The 21,847-nt window shown below is 43.0% G+C and overlaps 1 protein-coding gene across 1 annotated transcript in view; it reads left to right on the top strand.

The window, feature by feature from the left end:
• Window positions 1-21,847, top strand: part of LOC115332391 (venom metalloproteinase antarease-like TtrivMP_A) — a 143,835-nt gene that overhangs the window by 65,930 nt on the left and 56,058 nt on the right. The window contains exons 10-12 of the mRNA XM_040218941.1: window positions 2,041-2,152; window positions 6,593-6,757; window positions 12,859-12,997. Coding sequence (XP_040074875.1) covers window positions 2,041-2,152; window positions 6,593-6,757; window positions 12,859-12,997 — 416 coding nt within the window. The remainder of the gene's footprint in view (window positions 1-2,040; window positions 2,153-6,592; window positions 6,758-12,858; window positions 12,998-21,847) is intronic.

The following is a 21,847-nucleotide window of genomic DNA, read 5'->3' as shown; positions in this document are numbered from 1 at the left end:
ATTGATGCATTTCATTTTTTTGTCTGTACGTTTTTGTCTGGTGTATTTGTCAAGCGCCAAATAAAAGTGATTAATTCGAGAACTTATTGAAACCGTGTGTCGTTCTCCGGGGTACAGTTCAGCGTTGCATGTGGGCTGAGGGAATGACGTTACACTACGTGTTAAAAATATGTCGATTTCACTTGCCATAGCTGCATCTTTCTTTAAACTGCACACGGGTATATTTCCTGCGAAAACGTCCTTCATAGGAGAAATATATGAACGCCGCTCACATTAAGCCCTGAAACGCATATATTTATAATGCAGGGACGCATTTCTTTTTTTCTAGGATGTCCTCAAGCAAACTACTAAACAAACAACCTTACGACGACACCACACGGAATTAGGTTTTTTCCTGTCGAAAAACACGTTGAAATCTTTATTGATTATTTCATAATCCTGGGCCTACATGCCATATTTTTTACTAGATTCTGAAGCTTACTATTGCTGAAGTAGATGCGCTACCCGAGAGGCTGTATTTTACTGAAACTGCAGGTGGTGTAATAAGTGTGCATGCGGCCTTATTTCACCCCCCTGAGTAGGTACACCGTTTGGGCAGGCTTGAACTCTTTGGAGAAAAAAAAAATCTTCATGTGCACGTTGTTTGATGCGAATATAATTTTATCATTTAAAGCGTTTGGTATTTCTGTAAAAACAAAAAAAACTCATAGGCGGGTTTTAATTTCGGCTGAGGTACGCAATCTGACGAAGGCTAATTGCGAAGGTGGAGTGTAACCGAGATTTTGGTTGCACGATCGTAAATGTTCAAATGTTACTTGCAAAACTGACCCAACCCAGTATCACGTCTGCGCAACGCGTACCGTGGAACAAAATGAGTCAACGCATTAGATAACAACCGAACGCAAATTTGAGAACCAGCCTTAAGACCACGTCAGTCGCACATTACTGCAAGGGTAACTGCACTCTCTTATTTGAAAACCCGTCGAGTAGTGTAAAGAAAGTGTCAATTTAATGCCGCAGCAAAGGCATTTCAGTTGACGCCACTGTTTTAGTTTCTTTCCCCGAGCAGTCCAAGTTTACGATCCCCCAAAAAACATCAGATGGACATGGTTCAAGGTATCCTTAGCACGAAGTGCTCTTTAAGCATTACAGATTAGTTTTGAAAATAACCGCAAAACTTACACTTATGCCGTTTGTGCAGGTGAGTAATACGGCTAGGGGACATAGTATAGGGGGATAATCGTAGCGTTCAGTCGGTTAGTTAAGCAAGATTTGTTAATTACCTTCTTTAATTAGTGAATTTTAATTAGGTTCTACTTAGAAACTCTCTGAGCATCATCGAAAACAACTAAACCAACTCTTTTTAGAAGGGTATAACGCAGGGGCAGCATATTACGGCGTTCCATAAAAACGCTCCATTTGCACGCACTTCTAGGTTTCGGTTTCTTATATGAGCGCATCACTGCGCCCCGCGTTCCTGCTCTCCACTGGCTGCGACGCACAACACACTTGCGCCCAACCTCCCCCCATTCTACGAGGGAGGCGAGCGGGTGGCTTCGCGCCGCGACCACTGGGAAGCAGGACCGCGGGTGCAAAGATGCGCTCCGATAAGAAACCGCAATCTAGAAACGCGTTCATATTAAGTGCTTTTTCAAAACGCCGTAAAGCGCTGCCCCTGTCTTATTTCTTCCACAAAGGGTTGATTTAGTATTTTCCGATCGTGCTTAGCAAGATGCTGATTGGAACCTTATGTCTAATTTCACCATTTAAAAAGTTAACAATCGATACCTAATTAGAAGACTGATTGTTAGAATTAGCCCCCCCCCCCCCCTTACTATGTCCCCCTGGCATAACTCACCTGCACATACAGCGTAAATGTAACTTTCACAGCTTTTTTGAACAGATCTGTAAAGCTTAAAAAAAACACCCTCTATTTCTTCTTACACGCCACTAAGATGATAGCTGAAATATGTTTTGTCTCGGAGACATGGCAAAAAAACTTAAGCAAACCTGCGTTTTCTTTTTCTCCTTTTCGCATAGGTTTCGCACACCTTGACGGACTCTGCCGAGGACTATCCCGCGCCTGTATAGTGGAAGATGTCGCTCATACATACTATATGGTAACTGTTGCTGCTCACGAAATGGGACACTTGTAAGTCTTTTTACAAATATTATCTTAGAGTTCTGTTCACTGGTAAAGCACTTTTACAAGCAGAGTTTTCTGAATGATGCATAAGAACAATTATTAACTAAGAATAATAGTGGTATTTTATATTAAATGTTTCTCTACTTGTTTTCTATATGAAATTGAGTATTGGAGAACCCACCTTTAGGTTAATTAAAACGGTATGTAGAAACTGCCCTACCGAACGAATTTAATGCACCGGTGAGTCTCATAGTCGATATTGCTATAAGACAGTCTTCTATGAAAAAAATATAAAAATCACGTAGTAATATCTGTGGACTTAGCAATTATAAATAGGTCAAGACAATCATTTTTATGCAATACAACTATTGTAGATACAATATTTCCCGAGTTTATATATATATATATATATATATATATATATATATATATATATATATATATATATATATATATATATATATATATATATATATATATAAATTATAACATTTATAATATATTGAACCAAAATATCGTTAAATAAAAATAATATCCAAAACATAATGTCATATCTGAGCCAGCTGAAGGCACATCATAGAAGACCATCAAAACGAAACGTCAAAACGAAAATTAACTAAGAGCGGGTTGACAAAGAGGATTTGAAAAAAACACTGAAGAATAAAACATGTAGGAACGAGGACGAGCAGTAGAGTTCTTTAAAGGGACACTGACACCCCCGAAAATTTTTTTTTTATTTTTTGCCAGGCGCTTTATTATGGTGTCGGAGGACTACCCAATTAATATTTTGCAACAGAGTAGCGTATTTTTTTAATAAAGCCAAAAGACGCAACTGCTCGAAACCGAAACCGAAACCCGACGGAGGTCGGAGAAGTGGAGAGAAGAGAGTGAGTGGCGGAAGGCACGTGGCTACACGCGACCGTGCTTTTTTTTTTTTTTTTCTCTTTTCGTTTCTCCGTAGCAGACGACACGACATGCGGCGTGCGACGCGGCGTGCGGAAACTGCTCGCCGTGTGATTCTTTTGCAGTTATGTTTGTTCCGCTCGTTGTTCTGTAGTCCAAGATGAGTTGTTTTGTACATTGAGGAGTTGGAGATGAGTAGTAAGTGCCCTTGGTGAATTTCCATGATCGGCTCCGAAAAGAATACACCCGTTGCGTGAAGATGGCTCACATGTCCTGCATCCGAAAAAAAGTTGCATTGTGCGACAGAGTTTCCGAAAGATCAACGGGATCGGGACCAAAGGTTGGCTGCAATTCCTGTAAGCGGACGCTACCTCATTTATATGTTCCTTGCATTTTGTGGAAAGTGATTAGGTGTCAAAACGGAAATCCCATACCATTTAATTCAGCGAAGTATCGTCCACAACATTTGTTTGTTTCTTCAGTGATGATTGTAAAAAAAAAAAAAAGAAAAAGATATGTAAACATCAAAAAATGTTTGAAAAAAAAAAAAAGTTTCACTGGGGATCGAACCCGGTCGTACCGCGTGTAAACCGGACGTCTATTGCACTGAGCTACTGGGGCATCTCTTTTCTGGTGGATCTCTTAGTAATAATTCAGCTGGTAAGTTGGAAAGTTTCCTGTCGATTTTTCTCTAGCAAAAGCACTCCCGGGTCGAAGTTGGGAAGCACCACGCTTTGGCGACATTCGCACCTAGTAAAAAAATCGTACGCGTGCATATTCAACTCGAAGTAGACACGTCGTGCTTGACGTTTGCGCGAGCGATGTCTTCAGCCACGAGAAGGGAGCGACGGCTCGGCGACGTCTTCGTGCAAATCGGCTTGGTGGCCGGGCGTGTCGTACAGGATGAATACCAATTTTTTTGATCAGTCCCAAATTTCTCTTTTAACGGTAGACAGAATTCGCCGGTACCGCGAACGACAGTTCTGAAATAGAGGTTCCACGCCCGTCGTCCGCTACCATCACCGTCCCCGCGAGTCCCACGATACGCGAAACGACGAACGCACAGAATGCTTCCGGTTGTCTGTGGAACTTTTTTTCAATCAACGTATTTACAGCTTTTTAGAAGTCACAAAAAATGGGTTTCATATTTTTTTTCTATTTTTAATATTGAGTGTGTGCCTTCAGTGACCCACGACTTTGATTAATTTTGGTGGTCGCATCGATACCTTAGAAAACAGCCCGTGACCGCGAAAAAGAGAGTGAGCGAGACTCGAACCGGCCAGTTCTTGATCGGCGGTTTTCGGGCGGAAAGAAACCGAATTTCGAGCCGCAAATTCTGTTCTGGGTAGTTGAGCTCTCATATGTCACGTAGAACTAAAAACCTCGGCGAGCATAAATACCCTGTCAGTGTCCCTTTAAAGAAGCAACAGACATTTAATGATGCCACCCTCGCTGCCGTAAGCCCTTCTCTTCCCTGCCCCACAAAACTCCTCTGAAAAGGAAAAAAATCCTTCAGAAAAAGAAGAATCCCGGGAGAAATAGGAGTCTGTTAAGGCAGAAGAGAAAAAGAAGAATGTTAGCGAACTGCTCAGTTATCGAAAGAAAATGAAAAGAAATAAGAACGGAAGAAAGATTTGGAAATATTACTTGAAAACGAGCGTGTCGGTGAATTTTGATGCGAATACATGATAGGAGAAAAACATAGAGGATGGTGAAAAACAACAGAACTTCTTTTATTTAGTCATGGGGAATGTCAACAAAAACATTTCTACACCTTTATTATCATTGAGAGACAGAAGTCAAACTCTTAAAACCAAAAATGGCCACATTACTAATACCTCATCGTGATAATTGTGCTTTTTTTCAAAACTCTCAAATTTATAGTAAATTTTGCTTTCCTTCACTAATTGCCTTTTTTTCCCCCTTCCAGCACGTTTAAATCTTTAGAGGTGATTATTTTTTTTTGTATTTTACCCTGTTGCTAAGTAAAATAAGTTGTGTTTTCGTCCCCATTTTCCACGTTTTCTCCCTTCATGTATTCGAAGAAATAAAAAAAAAAAATAAGAAGGGATGGAAGTTTTTTTTTTACACCTGGCACATAAAGTTAATTTCTGTCTTGTATAACCATAGAGAAGGCGAGGCAAGCGTCAAATAATCACCGGCCATCCTACAGAATTAAATTATTTATCTTCTCAGGTCTGTCCTTGTATTTCCCGATAGCTTCGGCTCAGAGTTCGAACAAATGCGGCTCTGGTCCACAATCGGCTGAAGAGTGTCACTGGATACTCATTTTACTTCGAGAAAGTGGTCTCTGAGACGAGTGTTGATGCATCTGCCAATAGTGGTGGGGCCACCCTTCTCATCGTGTTAATGACTACAGACCATTTTCGTTGTTGACAAACATAAACTGCCGCTTACGTTCCAAGCGACTTCCGTTTGCTCCGTCTTTTGCAAGCCTGTCGACCTCTCTCACGTTCCCAATGCAAGGACGCATAACTTCTACACGGACAACAAAGTCCGAGAATATTTAACCAGGGCCTTCGAGTGCACAATTTAACATATCGGAGGACGCAAGTTGGTGTACAAGAATATTCGAAAACTTTTACTGGGTCTTACACCTCTGCATTTTCAATTTTTGGCGTTTTCTTTTTTTTGAGAACTGGCAGTTTAACGTTTTGTCGACATTCCGAGCTGCGGTGCTAAGGGGGGTTTTGATCATTATTTTTGTAAACCTGAAGTTCTTCGGGACGTCAAAGACTGGAGCACCGCCTGGGGGCGTCTCCCATGAAAATAGTCCATACGCCAACACTGGACGCTGACACCACGGCGCTGCGGTGGCACTGCTATTGTGAGGGCGCATGTGCAGTCGCTCCACATCACGCGAGTCTGGGTTCTGCGCACGCGCACTGCGCACACCTCGCGCGGGATTGTTTGGAAACTGCGGGTCCGCCGATACACGTCTTGTGTTTGTCCCCTCTTTGTGGCCTCCATCTTGGGTTTTAGAAACGTTTAACCCTGCCGCCTGCTTAGTACGTTGTCACCATTCCAATATTTACGAGTACTCAACACAGCGTGCGAAGTCCTCAGCTCAGCACGCGCCTATTCGTAGCTTGGGAAAGCGAGCGAATCACGTGGAAACGCACAAACACTGAAAAGGGAACAGGCCGGAAGCGATATGTGATCTACGATGACAATACGCAGAAAAAGGACGAGAGAAATGTCAAGTGAAACAGGTTTGTTTTAATTGTGCGTGATTGATATCGATGTGTTAGATATAAATATATACGACAGTTTAAAGGAAATTAAGGTGACAGAGATAACATTTTAGCTATGCACCACGGCGTAAACACAGCCGTCTTGAAGCTTAATGAGAATAGAGCAATGACTATCTGCTTTGAATATATAAAACTTCTATGTTTTGGTGCGATAGAAATGCGGAAATGTATTTACTCACTGATTCTTCCCGGGATGCATCTCTTTGTGAGAGTGTGCATTTTGTGTTGTTCACACTCCATAGTCCTCAGCGGCATTTGTCATTCACAGACTCGGAATGCCTCACGATGGGAACATTCCTGACTACGACTTTCCAAACGTGACATGGGAACGATGCTCGGCGACGTCGGGATATCTCATGGCACCTTCACTTCTCACCGAAAATGAAGGTTTTTTTTCCCACTGTTCCCTGCAACACATGAGGGTTCTTCTACGGTAAGTAACGTTCCTCTTATTTGGATAGGTTTCAGAGTATTTGTTTTTCTACGTTCTCAAAACTGCCTTCGCTTAAAAATAAAATAAAATCTAAGTGCAAAAACTATCACAAACATTAAGGCAGCGGATCAAAAATATTCAAAACAATGTGTACGCATTTTAAGGTATTTAGCGCACAACGCAGATAGAAGAAGAACCGGACAGGAAAAGAGCGCCTTCTCTGTCCTGTTCTTCTCTCTACTTTGTCCGCTATATACTTAAATATGTTACACTACAAACTAGCACAGATGTCAACCTTTACTACAAAGTGTACGCCACTTGATTTTGTTTTTTGTCTCTGTCTAGATTTCGCAAAATGTAGCCTTCTATCTATACTTTATTTAGTCTCAGGTCAGAGCGCAGTCAAACGCCAGAATACATTAAACCACAGACGCGTATACTTAACCCGTAAGTTGATGCGAAGTCGCCGAACTCGATTACTTGAGCCGGGAAGGATATCGCACAAAAAGGGAAAGAACGGCGTGACGTGCAAAAAGGGAAAGAACGGCGTGACGTGACGGCGTGCACTTCTAGCGTTGTTTAATTGCCCCTCTAGACTCGTGGCGTCGGCTATGCTATGACCTTATGTCAAACGATGTATAGATATATTTTAAACACAATCATCACTTCAATCTTGTGTTAGACGCGGGGAGTATAACATAGAATGTCAAAAGTCAGCGCAAAATGAACAGAAGCTGGGGTGTAGGAATACAGCTTAAAATCGTATAGCACAGCGTCATTCCAAATTTGAACAGTGCAAAAGGAGGAGCTTATTCCAGCACGGAGCCGGTGGCCTCGGGTGTCGGTGGACAGCCTCTGCGCGCTGCAGAGTGTCGCCGGGTCAGTGGTCTGACTCGCGTGCAAAGTCGTGGCAAACCACCAGACTTCTTACGTGACGTACACAGGGAATCTATTTAGTAGCACGTTACTCACTGCCCGTTAAAAGCAGGGCCTGCGAAGTATGCGACATGATAACCTCTTTGGATTGCTCTCGCCCATGCTCATTTTTATTTTCGAATCTATTACTAAAACGCGCTCAGAATTATCCTTTTAACAATCACCGTCTGTATGTGTGCGTCAATGTGTTTCCCTCTGACAACCCCGGTGCATTTTTACGCCCTGTAATAATAATTGACACGTCAACTAAAGGTATGCACACGCCTTATTCGCGGTACTGCGGTAACCTCAATTGGCTCCGATTTCTCACTTTATAACTTCAAAGTCAGAAAACTGAGGCGACATGCTTTTGAAGGTTCTGTTAGTACATACATATCATATAAGAGTTAAAACATATTTTTGTATGACTTTTAAAATAATCCGCATTTAGTAAAATGGCGCCATTTCAGAGTTTGTTATTCTCTTACCGTTCACCAGGAAACCAATATTTAGCGCAGCGATTAAAAAGAAATATATGGCAACACGCTGGCAGCGTTTGAAAATCCTAGCATTATACACGCGAAAAAACAAAACATTCGCAATATTGCGTATTGTGCCGTGTTTGCGATTATATTTTGCTAACTAAGAGCGCCAATACTCCACGGTAACTAATTTCAGTCAATCTCCTCTAAGCGTACTTTGTTATTAATTATCTCTAGACCCGTAGCCGCAGCAGTTGTTTCGGGGGATGTGCCCGAAATGGCAAATTTCCCAAATCCGCAAAAACCGCTTCGGTCTGACTGTGTTTTAATTTTTTTTCCGAGATGAAATCTAATTTTTTTCGCAAGACAAAATTTGTTTTTGTTTTTCTCGGTATTGAATCAACCAAATATATATATTTGTTCATTTTACTAAAATGCAAGATTACAACCGGGCATGATCGGGCAGACTTATCTGAAAACAGCCTATAGACGGTTGTGGACGCGCGAAGCTGAGAAAAGGTAGTTATTAAAAGACAAATCTTGACTACCTTTTATATTAGTTATCGTAAAAGAAAAGGCAGCGTTAAATGCAAAGACAAAGGTCACCTAAGTCTAGTACTTTACCTTCTAGTTTGTTCAAGTTATTATAGTACATGCTGATATCTCTTCAGGTTCACGATTTGTTTTCTTATTTTAATATGAAATAAAATCGGCTTAACAAACCAGTAGGTTTGGCTGCTAGTAACTGTAAAGATATGACAGAACGCTTTTTTTTTTTTTGCGAAGTGTTTGCATTTAAACTTTTAATCTTGATTCTCACCTTTTTCTTCAAACTGAACGTCTCTTCTTGTAACTCTGAACGTGTGAAATAAACGGCAGGAATTGGTACCCTGTCTAGATGGGAGAAATAGTTCCCGCCCGATTAAAATTAATTTATTATTGTGTAAGTAATGCTGTGGAAGCTCACTCCATCACCTGCTCAGCAGTATGAAAAACTATTCTCAACATACTCTGTTGCTATACAACGAGTTCAAGCCTACCAGTGACTTCATGCCACTGAGAGTTGGAAATGTTTTTTAATGTTTTTGCACCGTCTTTAGTTGTCATTTTCTCAGTCGCTATTTAGAATTTAGAGATACTAAATACCATATGGGAAAGAGCACGTTTCTGGTATATAGAAAATGCAATTAGCTTTAGTCGGCTCCGTAAATTGACTGTATTGGTTACAATCAATGTGGAAAGGTTACAATCAATGTGCAGTTAGTAGAGAAAGTAACAATAGTGTTGGTACAGCGTTCTTAAGTGTCTGTGGTTTCCGTATATGTCGTTAGTGCAGGACTGGAATTCCACTCTTCCGATAACCCTGGTAAACACAGATCATATAAAACATTAGTTTTACAGGCTGTAGTTATCAGCCCCTTAAATGTAACTTAACCGCGATGAAACGTGCTGTTGAGGTCAAAAATATTTCCACGTGAAGGTGAAGCAGATTATAATACTTGCGTTTTTGAAATACACGAGTCATTTTACGGCGCTATGATAAAGATATCACTTAAGCGCTCACTTCTCATTCTACAGCGCTCTAATTACAGACATAGCTTAAGTGGTGAAAAGAATCTCCCGCCCACTTATGGCCACAGTCCAGTTAGAGCAAGAGAGCACGAAAAATGCAGATCTATTTATAACAATTGGTAGCGAGTTAATTAAGCTTTCTTGACTTTACGTATCCCAACCATATTTGACATGATGTGAAATGTTTAGAAAATAGGCATCTCGTAAAGAAGGAACTTGAGGAACGAATGTAGGAATGTGCTTCCAAGGAATTACGTTGATTCAGTACTCATGTTACTTTGCAATACTAATTACATTGAAAATCATAGTAAAAGTAAAGCACAAATTAAACTTTTACTTAAATTCCAATAAGGAATATTTTCGTCTCTACAAGGGTGCATAAAATACGCTTGGGTGAATTGCCAACATACGTTGATTAGTCAAGGCCCACTCACATTTCGGTTAATATCTAAAATAACTAAGAAAGTGAAATAAAATTACGTACAGTCGCCCAGAATGATAAAAATGCAGCCACGAACTAGCAAATGTGGAAACAGGTCGCGATTACCGTGGGTCGTTTCGATCAATTTCTCCGTCGATGCCGATGATCGACGTCCTTGTCTCACTCTTGAATATTGGCTAGGAGATCGAACTGGTGCTCTGACTCGTTTGTTGTCTCGACACCTTGGTGTTTAGCAAAGAAATGGTCTGTGGGCATGCCCACAGGCTTTGTGGGCATGTTCACGTCTTAACGTAAAAGTATTAACAATAAACGAACTGACGCTTATTCTTAGTGCCAGATCTCTCCCGAAAACAGTCGTCAGAGAATGCGAGCTTGACCCGGCTTTTGTGCTGGGCATACGCACCCTGCATTGTTGATGCAGGCTGGAGGGGTAACAAAAGAGCCTCCCCCCGGGCGACCGGAGAACACCAACTCCAGCCGAACGCTGACTCGGCGTTCGGTTAGGTGACGTCTGAGTGATTGTTATTTGTTGTCCCCATCCGCGTAGTTCTAAAGTTAGCCGATCGGGGCGCCACGGTCTGATCTCGTCCTCATTTGCGGAAGAAAAGACACAGGTATCAGAGTAAGGGCAGAGTTCCAGAGCGTTTAATGGACACTCTTAAATGCACTGAACTATTTCTCCATGCGGAACTCCCCCCGCGCCGGCAAGGTAAGACAAGGTCCTCACTTGCCCGGCACGATGTTCCGGAAAGCGAGAGATCAAATAACTTATAAGTATCGGGGAGGTCACCGAAATGCTTCCCCTTTTGATGTCGCCGGACGAGTCCCCCTCCCGAGAGCGGTAAAAGAAAAGACGAAACCTCCTCTCGTGTCAGCAGTCATTCCCATCCGGAAAAGAGTGAGAGATCCCACGAACCAGTCGGAGCTCATAGCGAAGGAGGTCGAGCGTTCCGACCCGCGCCCTTTCTCACAGCCATCGGGGAAGGGAGGTCAAAGAAATCCCCACGAAGCAGTTGGTTTGGGTATACCACATCAATAAATGCTAGACAGTAAAACGTTACAATCGTTTTACGCAAAGGGGCGAAGGATTTCATTACGTTTATACGCGAACGAGGCTGGGTATTGGCTTAACAGAAAAACAACAATCCGGACGGTCAATATAAATGCATGTAACAAATATCTATGTCCCCTGGAGCTATTTCAAATGCTTTGCCACCTCGATGGCTCCGAAACAAAGCGCCGATCTTGGGTACTCCAGGTGGCTGGTTTAATTCCCGGCCGAGGTGCCCGCAATCTGATAGATGCTTACTGCGGAAGAAGGAGCCGTGTAGCCAAGATTTTGGTACAGGCGACTTTCGTAGGCCAAAAACGAGTCACAAAATTTTCAGTTGGTCCAAGTTGTTCCTCAAGCATCTATTTTGGCGCGCCAGATATCCTTTATTACATTAGCATAGAAAATAAAAAAAGTGAAAGCCGTTTACAACTCCCTGTAACACCGAATTTGAGCTCAGCTCTTGAGGAGGAGGAGGGAAGGGTACTGGGGGCCACGTGTTCTTAGGCGGGGGGTCACGTGACCCCCCAAGGGCACGTGACCTTGGTGGGGTCACGTGGGGGAAGTCACGTGCCCGCCCTCTGAGGTCACGTGACCTCGGGGTGTCACGTGACTCCCCAGGTCACGTGACCGAAATTTTCCCGCTAGATTTAGCGGTGAAACTTTCCCGCTAGATTTAGCGGGGAAATTTTTCCGCTAGATTTAGCAGGCGAATTTTCCACTAGATCTAGTGGGAAATTTTTCTGTTAAATTTAGCAGGGAAATTGTTCCGCTAGATTTAGCGGGGAAATTTACCCATAATGCGCCGCGCAGTTACGCCGACGGCGACGGCGGCGCCGCTCAAGCTGGAAACGGGCGCCTAAGAGCTGCGCTCTAAAAAACGAGCTCATTTCACAAGCAGTGTATACGTAGCAAGTCATAAAAAAGCTGCCATACTTTTGCCATCACAATATACATCACTAACATAAGCATTTGTAAGTGTACCGATAACTAATCAATTAAAAATAAAAATGTAACCATCTAACTATACGAACCAAATCGAAGACCTCTCGATTTGCAGCCCAATGCTCGTCGTTCAGCCTCACTGGCTGAACGACGGAAGCGTAACCTCTTACGACTTCTACATACGCGCAACAAGCTTGAGTAGACAATCACATGTCCTTATCAAGCGATCACATGGTTGCATCCGGCGACGGGTCGTCATAGACGCCTATGTACATGCAGAGTCCTACTCATATGTTGTATTTTCCTTAGACTAGAAAGTTACCTAATTTTTGAGCAGCACACTCTCGAGTTTTTCATTGTAATCAATTTTCACTAGCTCGCCTGCACGCGCACTACTTTTTATAGTAAACAATCGTGCGAACACCCACGAGTGGCAACAGAGTATGTTTAAAGAAACCTTCATGTTACGGAAACATTTGGGAGAAAAATTACCTGTTTCGTGTCTCCCTGGCTTAGAAACACTGGCAAATAGAAACGAAGCTGATTTCAATATACGCGGCACATTTTGTTTTCGAATTTTTTCAATAAGATTAACATAATTTTACTATGAATCGTTAGACCACCCATAAGCATTATGTAGTTTGCGTATGCTGATTTTTACAATTAATGCTCATAAACGTTCGAATATTTTCAGACATCACAGTGAAGGATGTTTCGAAGTGAAGTCGAAGAAAGCCTTCCAAGCACCTGGCCAACTTCCGGGCGTAGGACTGGACATGACAGATTTATGCAAGAAGCTACATCCTGACGTCCCTGGAATAAAGGCCTTATCTGTAAGAGGCAGCAATGCAATTATTTCAGTATTCGGAGTTACCTAGCAATCAATACATGCGTGATTTCATCTCGAATCGTGCAAGAAGAAAGAGTCAGATTTCAAGTTTTTGTAAAAAACATATATGTTGCGCTAAAAGTTATACCTAGAAGAAAAGTGAAAACCGCTGGTTGGATTAACTTTTGGGTCTCCAATTATGGAGCACAAAAACGCCCGCGATGGAAATTAGCTTTTTTCCCGACTGTCGAGGGTAGAATGTTACACTCACGTCTACTTTCATGGCTTATGCGGACACTGAAAGTGTTTTAATATGATTAATTTATTATATTTTAGGTGTTCTATTGTTTTATTAAAGCCGTCAAACTTACCTTCTATGTCTATTTTGAGTGTACATTGAAAGGTTGATATCTGCGAACTTCTTAAGTTATACTTATAATTTTCATATGCCTGGAAACCCCGAAGGAGCTTTATAAATATATTTATATCGTTCAGTTGTGTGCATCATCTCCTGCAATATCCTAACTGAATAATGCCGAAAATTGAGAAAGTTGCAAGTTTAAAAGTAATGTTTTTAAAACAAATTATTTTTGGGGGGTTTTCGAAGAAAATATTTTTTTGAAGAAGAATCATAGTTCATAAATGTTATTATTCTTTTGTATGACCTCTATTAAACCCCAGTATAATGGAATGCGTGTTCGTATTTCGATAGAAAATCAGGCACCTTGTCGAGCATTTGCGTCTTTGGAGTTTTTAAAATATATCGGTAAATCTTTTGGTCAACTTCATAGTGGTGGATTTACTCTGAAGCGACAGGAACGAGACCGAGGCGGTGTAAGTGAAATACCCAACTGTTTTATATAGAAAAAAAAATTGAATTTGAGGTGACACGTAGATAAAGGCACATAATACACAAGGCCTTTTATTTACCGTGCAGGCACTGCGACAAAGTTCGACGAATACAACAAAACACTGCAACTAAGACGCCTCGGTTCTAATTTTATTCCGCCTTCCAACGCCCTAGTTGCTGTCGTCCCTCCCAAGCTCGCCGTGGCATCCACCTCAATTCAGGCCTCCGCACACACAATAATAAGTGAAAAAAAAAAACAACAACAACAACATAACCTGTGCCCAAATCGTCCGCTTGTCTTACATTCGCGACACATTGCACGCCACGACAACCTTCGGTCCCAAACAGATCCCCAGCTGCCATGCTGGTCCAAGGTCCGAGAAGATAGAAGCGTAGTAGGATAATACAAGAAGGTTAGAAGACATGGAAAGGGCATCACGTAATTCGTTTGAAGCCTAGTAAGAAAAAAAAAAGAGCACGTAAACAAGGAGAACGTAAACATCAACAAGATTTTGTAAACGCCCACCGAGTGTTCGAGTGACACGGGTCACGTGTCAGCAAAATCAATTTTTTTTTTTCACGTTACATCGCACATTTGTTTTTGCTCCGTGCGATCACGAGCAGACGCAGAGGGCATTCAGGGCGGCTGGGTGGCGAAACAAAAGTGTCTGGCGTCGCCTATTGCTGTGATAGGGCTTTGCTGTGTGAGCGGCTGCGGAAATCACAGCGGTTGTTCTTCCGCGCGGATTTCGCTTCACCGGTATGGCCATATTGCCTTACATTCTGGATTCTGCAGTAACGTGAAATAATTGGTGATCCTCCGACGCACACCGAATAGGGAAAGTGATTGGTTTCGTTCCTCGGTACGGCGTCCCGGCGAGGACGATCCCGTCGAAGAGGATCAAAGTGTGCGGACTCTGTGAATTTGCAGACTTCAGGTCAGATGACAAGAGCGTGTCCAAGGTATTGTTAGGCCGGACTTTTCCAGCGACAGTCATACGTTGGCCTCTATTCCGGAACGCTTTCCCCCTACGAGCGGGTGAAGAGAAAACGGATCTGGGACGTTCGGCTGATGGAGAGAGATTTAATTGTTTCTTACAAAAGTACATTGGGCGCGAGCACGAGATGCTTGCGCTGCCCAGATAGCACGACACATGTGCAATGCTAAAACACACATGATAAAAACAAGAGAAAAGACCGTGAGCCATTCTACTCTGTGAAGGTAGATGACCAGTGAAGCTGTTTATCACACGACGCATTCCCGCCCCGAGGAGCCGGAGAAAATTAGACACTGAAATAAGAGTCAAAACGCAGGCGAGTTGGTGTGCGATCATAATTAATAAATAAAAACATGAGACAAGGAAACTAAAGAGATATACAAACCATCGTCTCAAGAAGAGACGGTGGTGTGTATGTCCCTTTTGATTACTTGTCTCAAGGTTTTATTTATTAAAAAACGAGGCACGCGCGACGGGACGGCCACGCGGCGGAAAGTAGACACACGTGACAGGACCGCCACCCCGAGAGAGCGGAAGGAAAGGAAACTAGGCGCGCTTAAAACGACGTCAAAGAGTGGGCGGTGCGAGCTTAGACATGGCTGACGTGGTTCGCAGAGCCGCAAATCTTTGAGAAACGTTAAATATATACATAAGAGTCAACGGTACTAGAACCACTGAGTTGGAAAACTGCTTTGAAAACGTGGCACCGATCCGTATTCGAGAACTGAGCTAATGGCGATCGCAACGCCGCCGAGCTAATGGCGATCGCAAAGCCGCCGCAGCGGCCACTCGAGGAACTTCACGTTTGCTTGCATTGGTTCGGGAGCATCGCATTCGATAGGGTCCGATATGACTATTCTAATTTGGCTTTAATGGGCTATTTTGGCGCCGAAACATGTACGGTAGAAGGGGTTTCAGGGAGGCCAACCCCCGCCTCCCAAGCGGACGCGCCGCGAATTACTTCCGAAAATAGGACTCGCCCAGGTCGGGACGTGCTACCGGAAATCACCGATGAGACATGGTTCTATAAAATCAATATTAATTGTGCCGCAAAAAATTGTAAACTAAATATTTGAGAAAACAACACGCGCCTGTTATTTTGTGCTAATCTTGGATAAATGTTAGAAAAAGTGTTCGTTCTGTTTGTTTTTAAGCAGCAACATGCTTTCAGAAAGCTGAAAGTGACCACAGTACCAAAAAAAAAAAGATTAAATGTGGCGCTTTTATCGCATTTACCTCGGTATCGGTGGACACCAGCGGCCTAGGCTTCAATAGTGAGTTTCCTGAGAGTTCTAGTAACGTTGCTGAAAGTCTACGGATCTCAAAAATGGTGCCTATTGATAACTAATCTACTGAATAGACCAATTATTAAATTACACGAGCATTAAGGAGAATGCAGGTATTGGTGTTCCATGCGTCGGACGTGCCGGCGTCTGCAGCAATAACTGTTCTAAAGCAAAAGCCTAAAACAAATAGCATGTTGCACGCGCGTTCGTGAAGGCATTATTTTCGTGATTTGCTTCGAATCTTTATACCGGGAAGGCGTGCGCGTGCGGCGCGTGCAGCTGTGCAAGCGTAGAGTTTTTGGTCACGCACACAAAAAATCACGGAAGCCTTGCCATAAACAGCATTGGAGTAAGAATAAATTACAAACAAAAGCAAGCTGACGAGCAGGACGCGGAGCCGTTGGCCGGCTAAACATCTCAAACTGAGCTAAGCCGTCAATATATGCAAAGTGTGAAACCGAGTTACGTATTTTCCGCAAGTCACGATATCTTTCCGCAGCCACACGTTTGTTCCATTCTAATTTAGAAACATCTATTAAGTTCATACGTATATACGTGAGAGGTCAGACGCAAATCGGCGCTCGATGTTTTCCTTCAGTATCAATGTGCACCGACGCGAGCACCAGCCGACGTACGCGAGCAAATTCAACGCGATCATGCTTTGCTGGAGTGTCGAACAGCGCGCCTATTAACTCTCTTCCTTGCTCCGTTCACGAGGAAAACGATCTTCGCTATAAAAACGCAGCAAAAACATAAAAGATAAATATTTTTTTTTTTTAATTTAAGGGGATACTACAATGAAATTTCGGCGCTCATTTTTTTGGTCTCTGTGTGTTCAAAGGAGCAGCATCACATCGAACATACCAATATCTTGTTAAAAAAGTCACGAAAAGGAATTTTAAAACGAATTAAACGATTAGCAAAGAGCACTTGGTGAATGGCGCTAACGCCTCGCTTGTAATGCCCGTCTAGGAACCTTGACAGCTAGTGACGGAGGTTGTCTTGCCTCCGGCCACGACGAGAGAAGAGGGGAAGGAGGAACTCCCCTCTTCCCGAGAATGCCTTTTGTGTGTCGCAGAAGTCGCTATCGTGCCCCTACAAGATTAAAGAAAATTAACCCGTTAATCAAAATTCGTACAAAAGCAGCCGCTTCGGTGGCTGGAACGACTGGGCCATCCTCTCGACGTCAGCCTCGCCGTAGCTTTGCTCGTCCCGAGACGACCTACGTCACGATTGCGTTGGATGTCACGTGGTCTCGGCTGGGCCTTCTCCAAGCGCTTGCCGGAATGGGCCGTTTATAACAAAAAATGCAGCCACCAGGCTCAAAATACAAACGTGCGATTGTCATTTACTGATATTGTGGATCATATTCAGCCTATTTTTGAACACGACGGGAATATTTCATATTTCGTTGAGGTATCCCTTTAATACTTCCACCGGTTTTAAGATTTTCATGTAATGATACTGCAAGAGATAATGTATACAACTAAATCATTCTAATATATTTATAAAGAGCACCTAAGAGCTATCCATGGACATTAAAATTATAAATATAACTTAAGGAAGTTCCAGATAGCAACCCCTCAAATTCATCAAAAATCGACCTGGGTCATGAGTTTGGCGACTTCTGTATAAAAAAAAAAAAAGACATAAGCGGGCTTAAAATATTTAATTACATTGCGACCTGCTGATTGTGTCCCCGGAGTAATTGATTAAATTGAAAATAACATAAAAGCAACCACAAAGGGACGAGTGTGAGTTAAACATATGGCCATCGACAGTTGGGAAAAACGTTCCTTCCGCCGCTGCCGTTTTTGCGTTCCATAACTTGAGACAAAAAAGATATCGGCACCCTCCGAATTTGCCTTTCTTCGAGGTAAAAATTCCCCTGCAACAAACATTTGATTCGTCCATATAAAAAATTTGACTCGTTTTGCCTCCAGAATTTGAGTCACCCACGCGTATGCAGTAAGCGTAATTATCACACAAAAATTGAAAGATGTTTACAAATCTCGTAATGCGAAATTAGAGCGCAGCTCTTGAGGTATTTCGATTTTGCGATATACCGTGCTAAACGACTTGAGAAAGAAATATTTATACACTTCCGAATATAGACCACTCTCCTCAGGCACTGGTTCTGCACCCTCCTCCTCTTCCGTGTGCACTTCCCTCTTCGTACCTTCCTCCTCCTCCTCTTCTCTACCCTCCCCTGCTCCTTCTTTGTACCCTCCCCTCCTCCTCCTACATACCCTCCCCACCTCCTCCGTTCCCTTCCCTTCCTCCTCTTACGTACCCTCCCCTCCCTCTTCCGTACCCTCCCATCTTCCTCCTTCATACCCTCCCCTCCTCCCACAGTTTTTCCCGCTAAATTTAGCTGGAAATTTGACGCCATGTGGCCTCAACACTAATTCAGTTTCCCTGCAAAATGTAGCGGGGGAAATAAATTCACATAACCGCGTCCCGTCACCTGTGAAAAAATTCAGTTCTCCGCTAGATTTAACGGGAAAATTGACGTCAGATGACCTTGACACCCATTCAATTTCCAGTAAAATTTAGCGGCGCGATTACGGCGACGCCAACGTAATCACGCCGCTACGCTTTACAGGCGTAGAATACAATAGCCAGCACCTCCACGAAATTGTCACGAATGACAAATGATGAGGCGGTGAATAACTGAAGAAACTAAACGTTTAATGGGGCGAACTTGTGCCCAAAACAAAGTAAAGAAAGGATCCACGATCCTTAGATAGCGAGAATATTTCTTCACTAATGCGCGGACTGTGGGCTGATGCTGGTCAAGGTATCATCAAACACCCAGTACGACGTTGCTGAATATTTCGGTTTTCAACACCGAACTAAGATTGCTGTTAAAGGTCTCAAAATACAATTTCTAACAAGTTACATTAGAAAAATGTCAACATGAATTGCCCCAAATGTTGTGGAGGTACTTAACTCCAGCAATAACGTTTGACAGATAATTACAAAACTGAGTATCATAGATAATGCACATGCTATTCCCAGTGACCGCAACGAGGTTTTAGAGCATGTTTTACAATTGCTGGTGGACACTCAATAGAGGTTGAATTACCTGCTGAGATTCATGCGACTGACGACCTGCAGTGGTCAGTTTAAGGCATTGTGGCCATATATCTCGACTTACACCGAAATTCTTAGGTGCCGACAAAACTCATAATTTCTTTTAAACAGAGATGTAGAATGGTTTGCCACATCTGTTTTCGTGACAATCACTTTTGTCTAGCACAGTTCCGTATGACTAGAGGCTCAACAAGATAACTACAATAAAAGAGTTAAGATGCTAAGCTTTTATTTAATTATAGACCCATTGAGTTAACGTCTACGTAGCGTGAAAGTCTACGTAGCGTCTACGTAGCGTGAATCCGCAAATAAAACGAGCAAACGAATGTCATATTTTTATTGGCTGCAGGGCCTAGTTAACTACACTGAAATGTGCTCTTTTGTTTTCCGCAAATTTATGACCACTTCAGCTTCTCTTTAGTTGTTTTTCTTTCTCCCATTTTTTTTTTCTACGAGAAAAAAAAAAGGATAAAAAGGGCGCTGGAAATAGAGAGGCACTATTCCTGCAGAATATTGGTATCGACCACGGCGGATGTCCGGTCATGAGTGTAAAGTGACTATTAGCGCTATAATTACCTCAAATTCATAATTAATTCATGAAATAATGCCGTAAGAGAGCACATTCCACTGATTAATATGTTTCTGTCATGAGAATATTCTCTAGCAGTTTATAGAATTCACACAAATACATTTGTTCCGCTTAAGCCTTTATCAAATTTAAGCCATGAACAGAAAATGCACCAAAATTACACGCAAAATAACGCAATGGGCCACCCGGAAGCAACGTTATCCTCCGCAGCGTACAGAGGTAGCGAGTTATTGCAAGCCGATTAGAGCCACCTGCCCTATAGTAAAGGCGCGCCGTACTCTGTTGTCTTCTCGAAAAGGCATTTTCGGGCGGAGACTAAATTCCAAAATTTCGCTGGAGAATAAATAGTACGGAGTAGAGTCTGGGTATCCTAACTTTAATAACTGTGATTGCATATGTTGATGCCTGGCAGCATTAATTACAGGCGTTCTATTAGCTGAGGCGAATATTTCAAATGTAATTAGTGTATTTGTGGTGATTATCATCTAATTATTACTGTACATTCTTTACTTGAAACCCGCCACGGTGGATAACCTTATCCAGAAGGAATAATTTTTTTTAATAACAGGGTCCTCCTTTTCTATTTATTTTACCCTCTTTAAAAAAACACAAAATTTACCTTGCCACATGTGAGTGCGAAAGTGCAAAAGACTGATGGTGAATTCCAGTGGGCGTTTTGGAGCGCGCCGGAATCAGTTGACCAGATCCGGAATGGAGCACAGGATCCGACCGGGGTCGCGCCCCTTACGGATCCCCTGTGGAACATGACCACTGCTCCGGGATCGGCGGATGCCTTCCCGTCATTCACCAGTCCGGGAATCCCGTTTCCGCGGCCGTCGGGGTCGCTTCGAAGACGTTTTCGTAATTGCGGGGCTAACACGTGTTCGACGCACGAGCGGCAGGAATGGCTCAGGAGCTCCTCGCAAAGATTGCCGGAATGCCCGCAGCGCGGCAAAACCTTCTCTTCTCATTCATGGAAAACGAACCGGCTGTCGAGCCAAGGGGTAAGCAAGTGGCCATTCGAGATGGGCCAGATCAGGCGAGATGCCCCGCGTGAAAGGAAGTCACGTGTGTGCGCCGAGGGCTTGTCCGACTGGCTCCCGGTTGGATCCGCCGAAATCGTCGAAGCGACTTTTCTTGGATCCAAAGCGAGATCTGGAGCTGTAGGTAATCTAAAACGACCAGTCTAATACGTCCGTCTTGATCCCGATCGCCCAGTGAAATAGGCTCGCTCCAGAAAAGTCCATCCCAGTGCGCTCCAAAACGACAAGTGGAATTCGCCATGAATTAAATGTTTCGAAAGTTTTCTGGCTGCGCCCTACCACCGTCAATAATATCGTCCTAATACTTTGGTGTCACACTATTCTAATATCCCCACAGATTCGTGAACGGCCCTTCCCTTTACGTCCTAGGTCGCGCAGAGAAGTGTTTGCCTTATTTAGATCTGAACATCCACCCTGAGCAAGGATATGGACTCGTACATTGGGTTTATATAACCCTAACTATAAGTTATTTCGTCAGTAACAATTCTACATAGTCCAAGCCTGTGAAGAAAGGGATTACAAGATTATGTCCGAGAGCTTCTGTAGCAAAGCCTTCTTTCCACAAAAGCTCAAACAATTTCGTAATCAAGTCGAGAGATTTAGTCGGTAGCCTCGTGAAAGAATTTCGTATTGGGTGTTCGGGGAGAACACTTTAAAGATATTGCCACGCGCGTTGGCGAGCGGGCGCGTGCGTGGCGGAGCGGTTACCGCGCTTGAGTTTCGTGCGGAAAACCAGGGTTCGATTCCTTGGAGTTACCCGTCATTTATTTATTCTTTCAGGTGAATTTTCATGTAAATTCGAGAACCCTCTTGCTCGTTCGAGGTCCGAATGTTCTACACGCCGAAACCTCTACGCATAATGTCACGAATAAAAAAAAAAAGCTTGTTTAATAAAATTTAAAATGAACGTTTAATGTGGCGAACATGTGCCCGAAACAAAATAGTCAAGGGCTAGCGTCGCAGGCGTCGATGGCGGCGTAACAGGGTGTGTT

Source organism: Ixodes scapularis, unplaced genomic scaffold (genome assembly GCF_016920785.2).
Source record: "Ixodes scapularis isolate PalLabHiFi unplaced genomic scaffold, ASM1692078v2 PGA_scaffold4__175_contigs__length_147842914, whole genome shotgun sequence".
In the NCBI taxonomy this organism is placed as follows: Eukaryota; Metazoa; Arthropoda; class Arachnida; order Ixodida; family Ixodidae; genus Ixodes; species Ixodes scapularis.
Note: the sequence above shows the minus strand (reverse complement) of the source record. Positions and strands in the feature narration are given on the sequence as shown.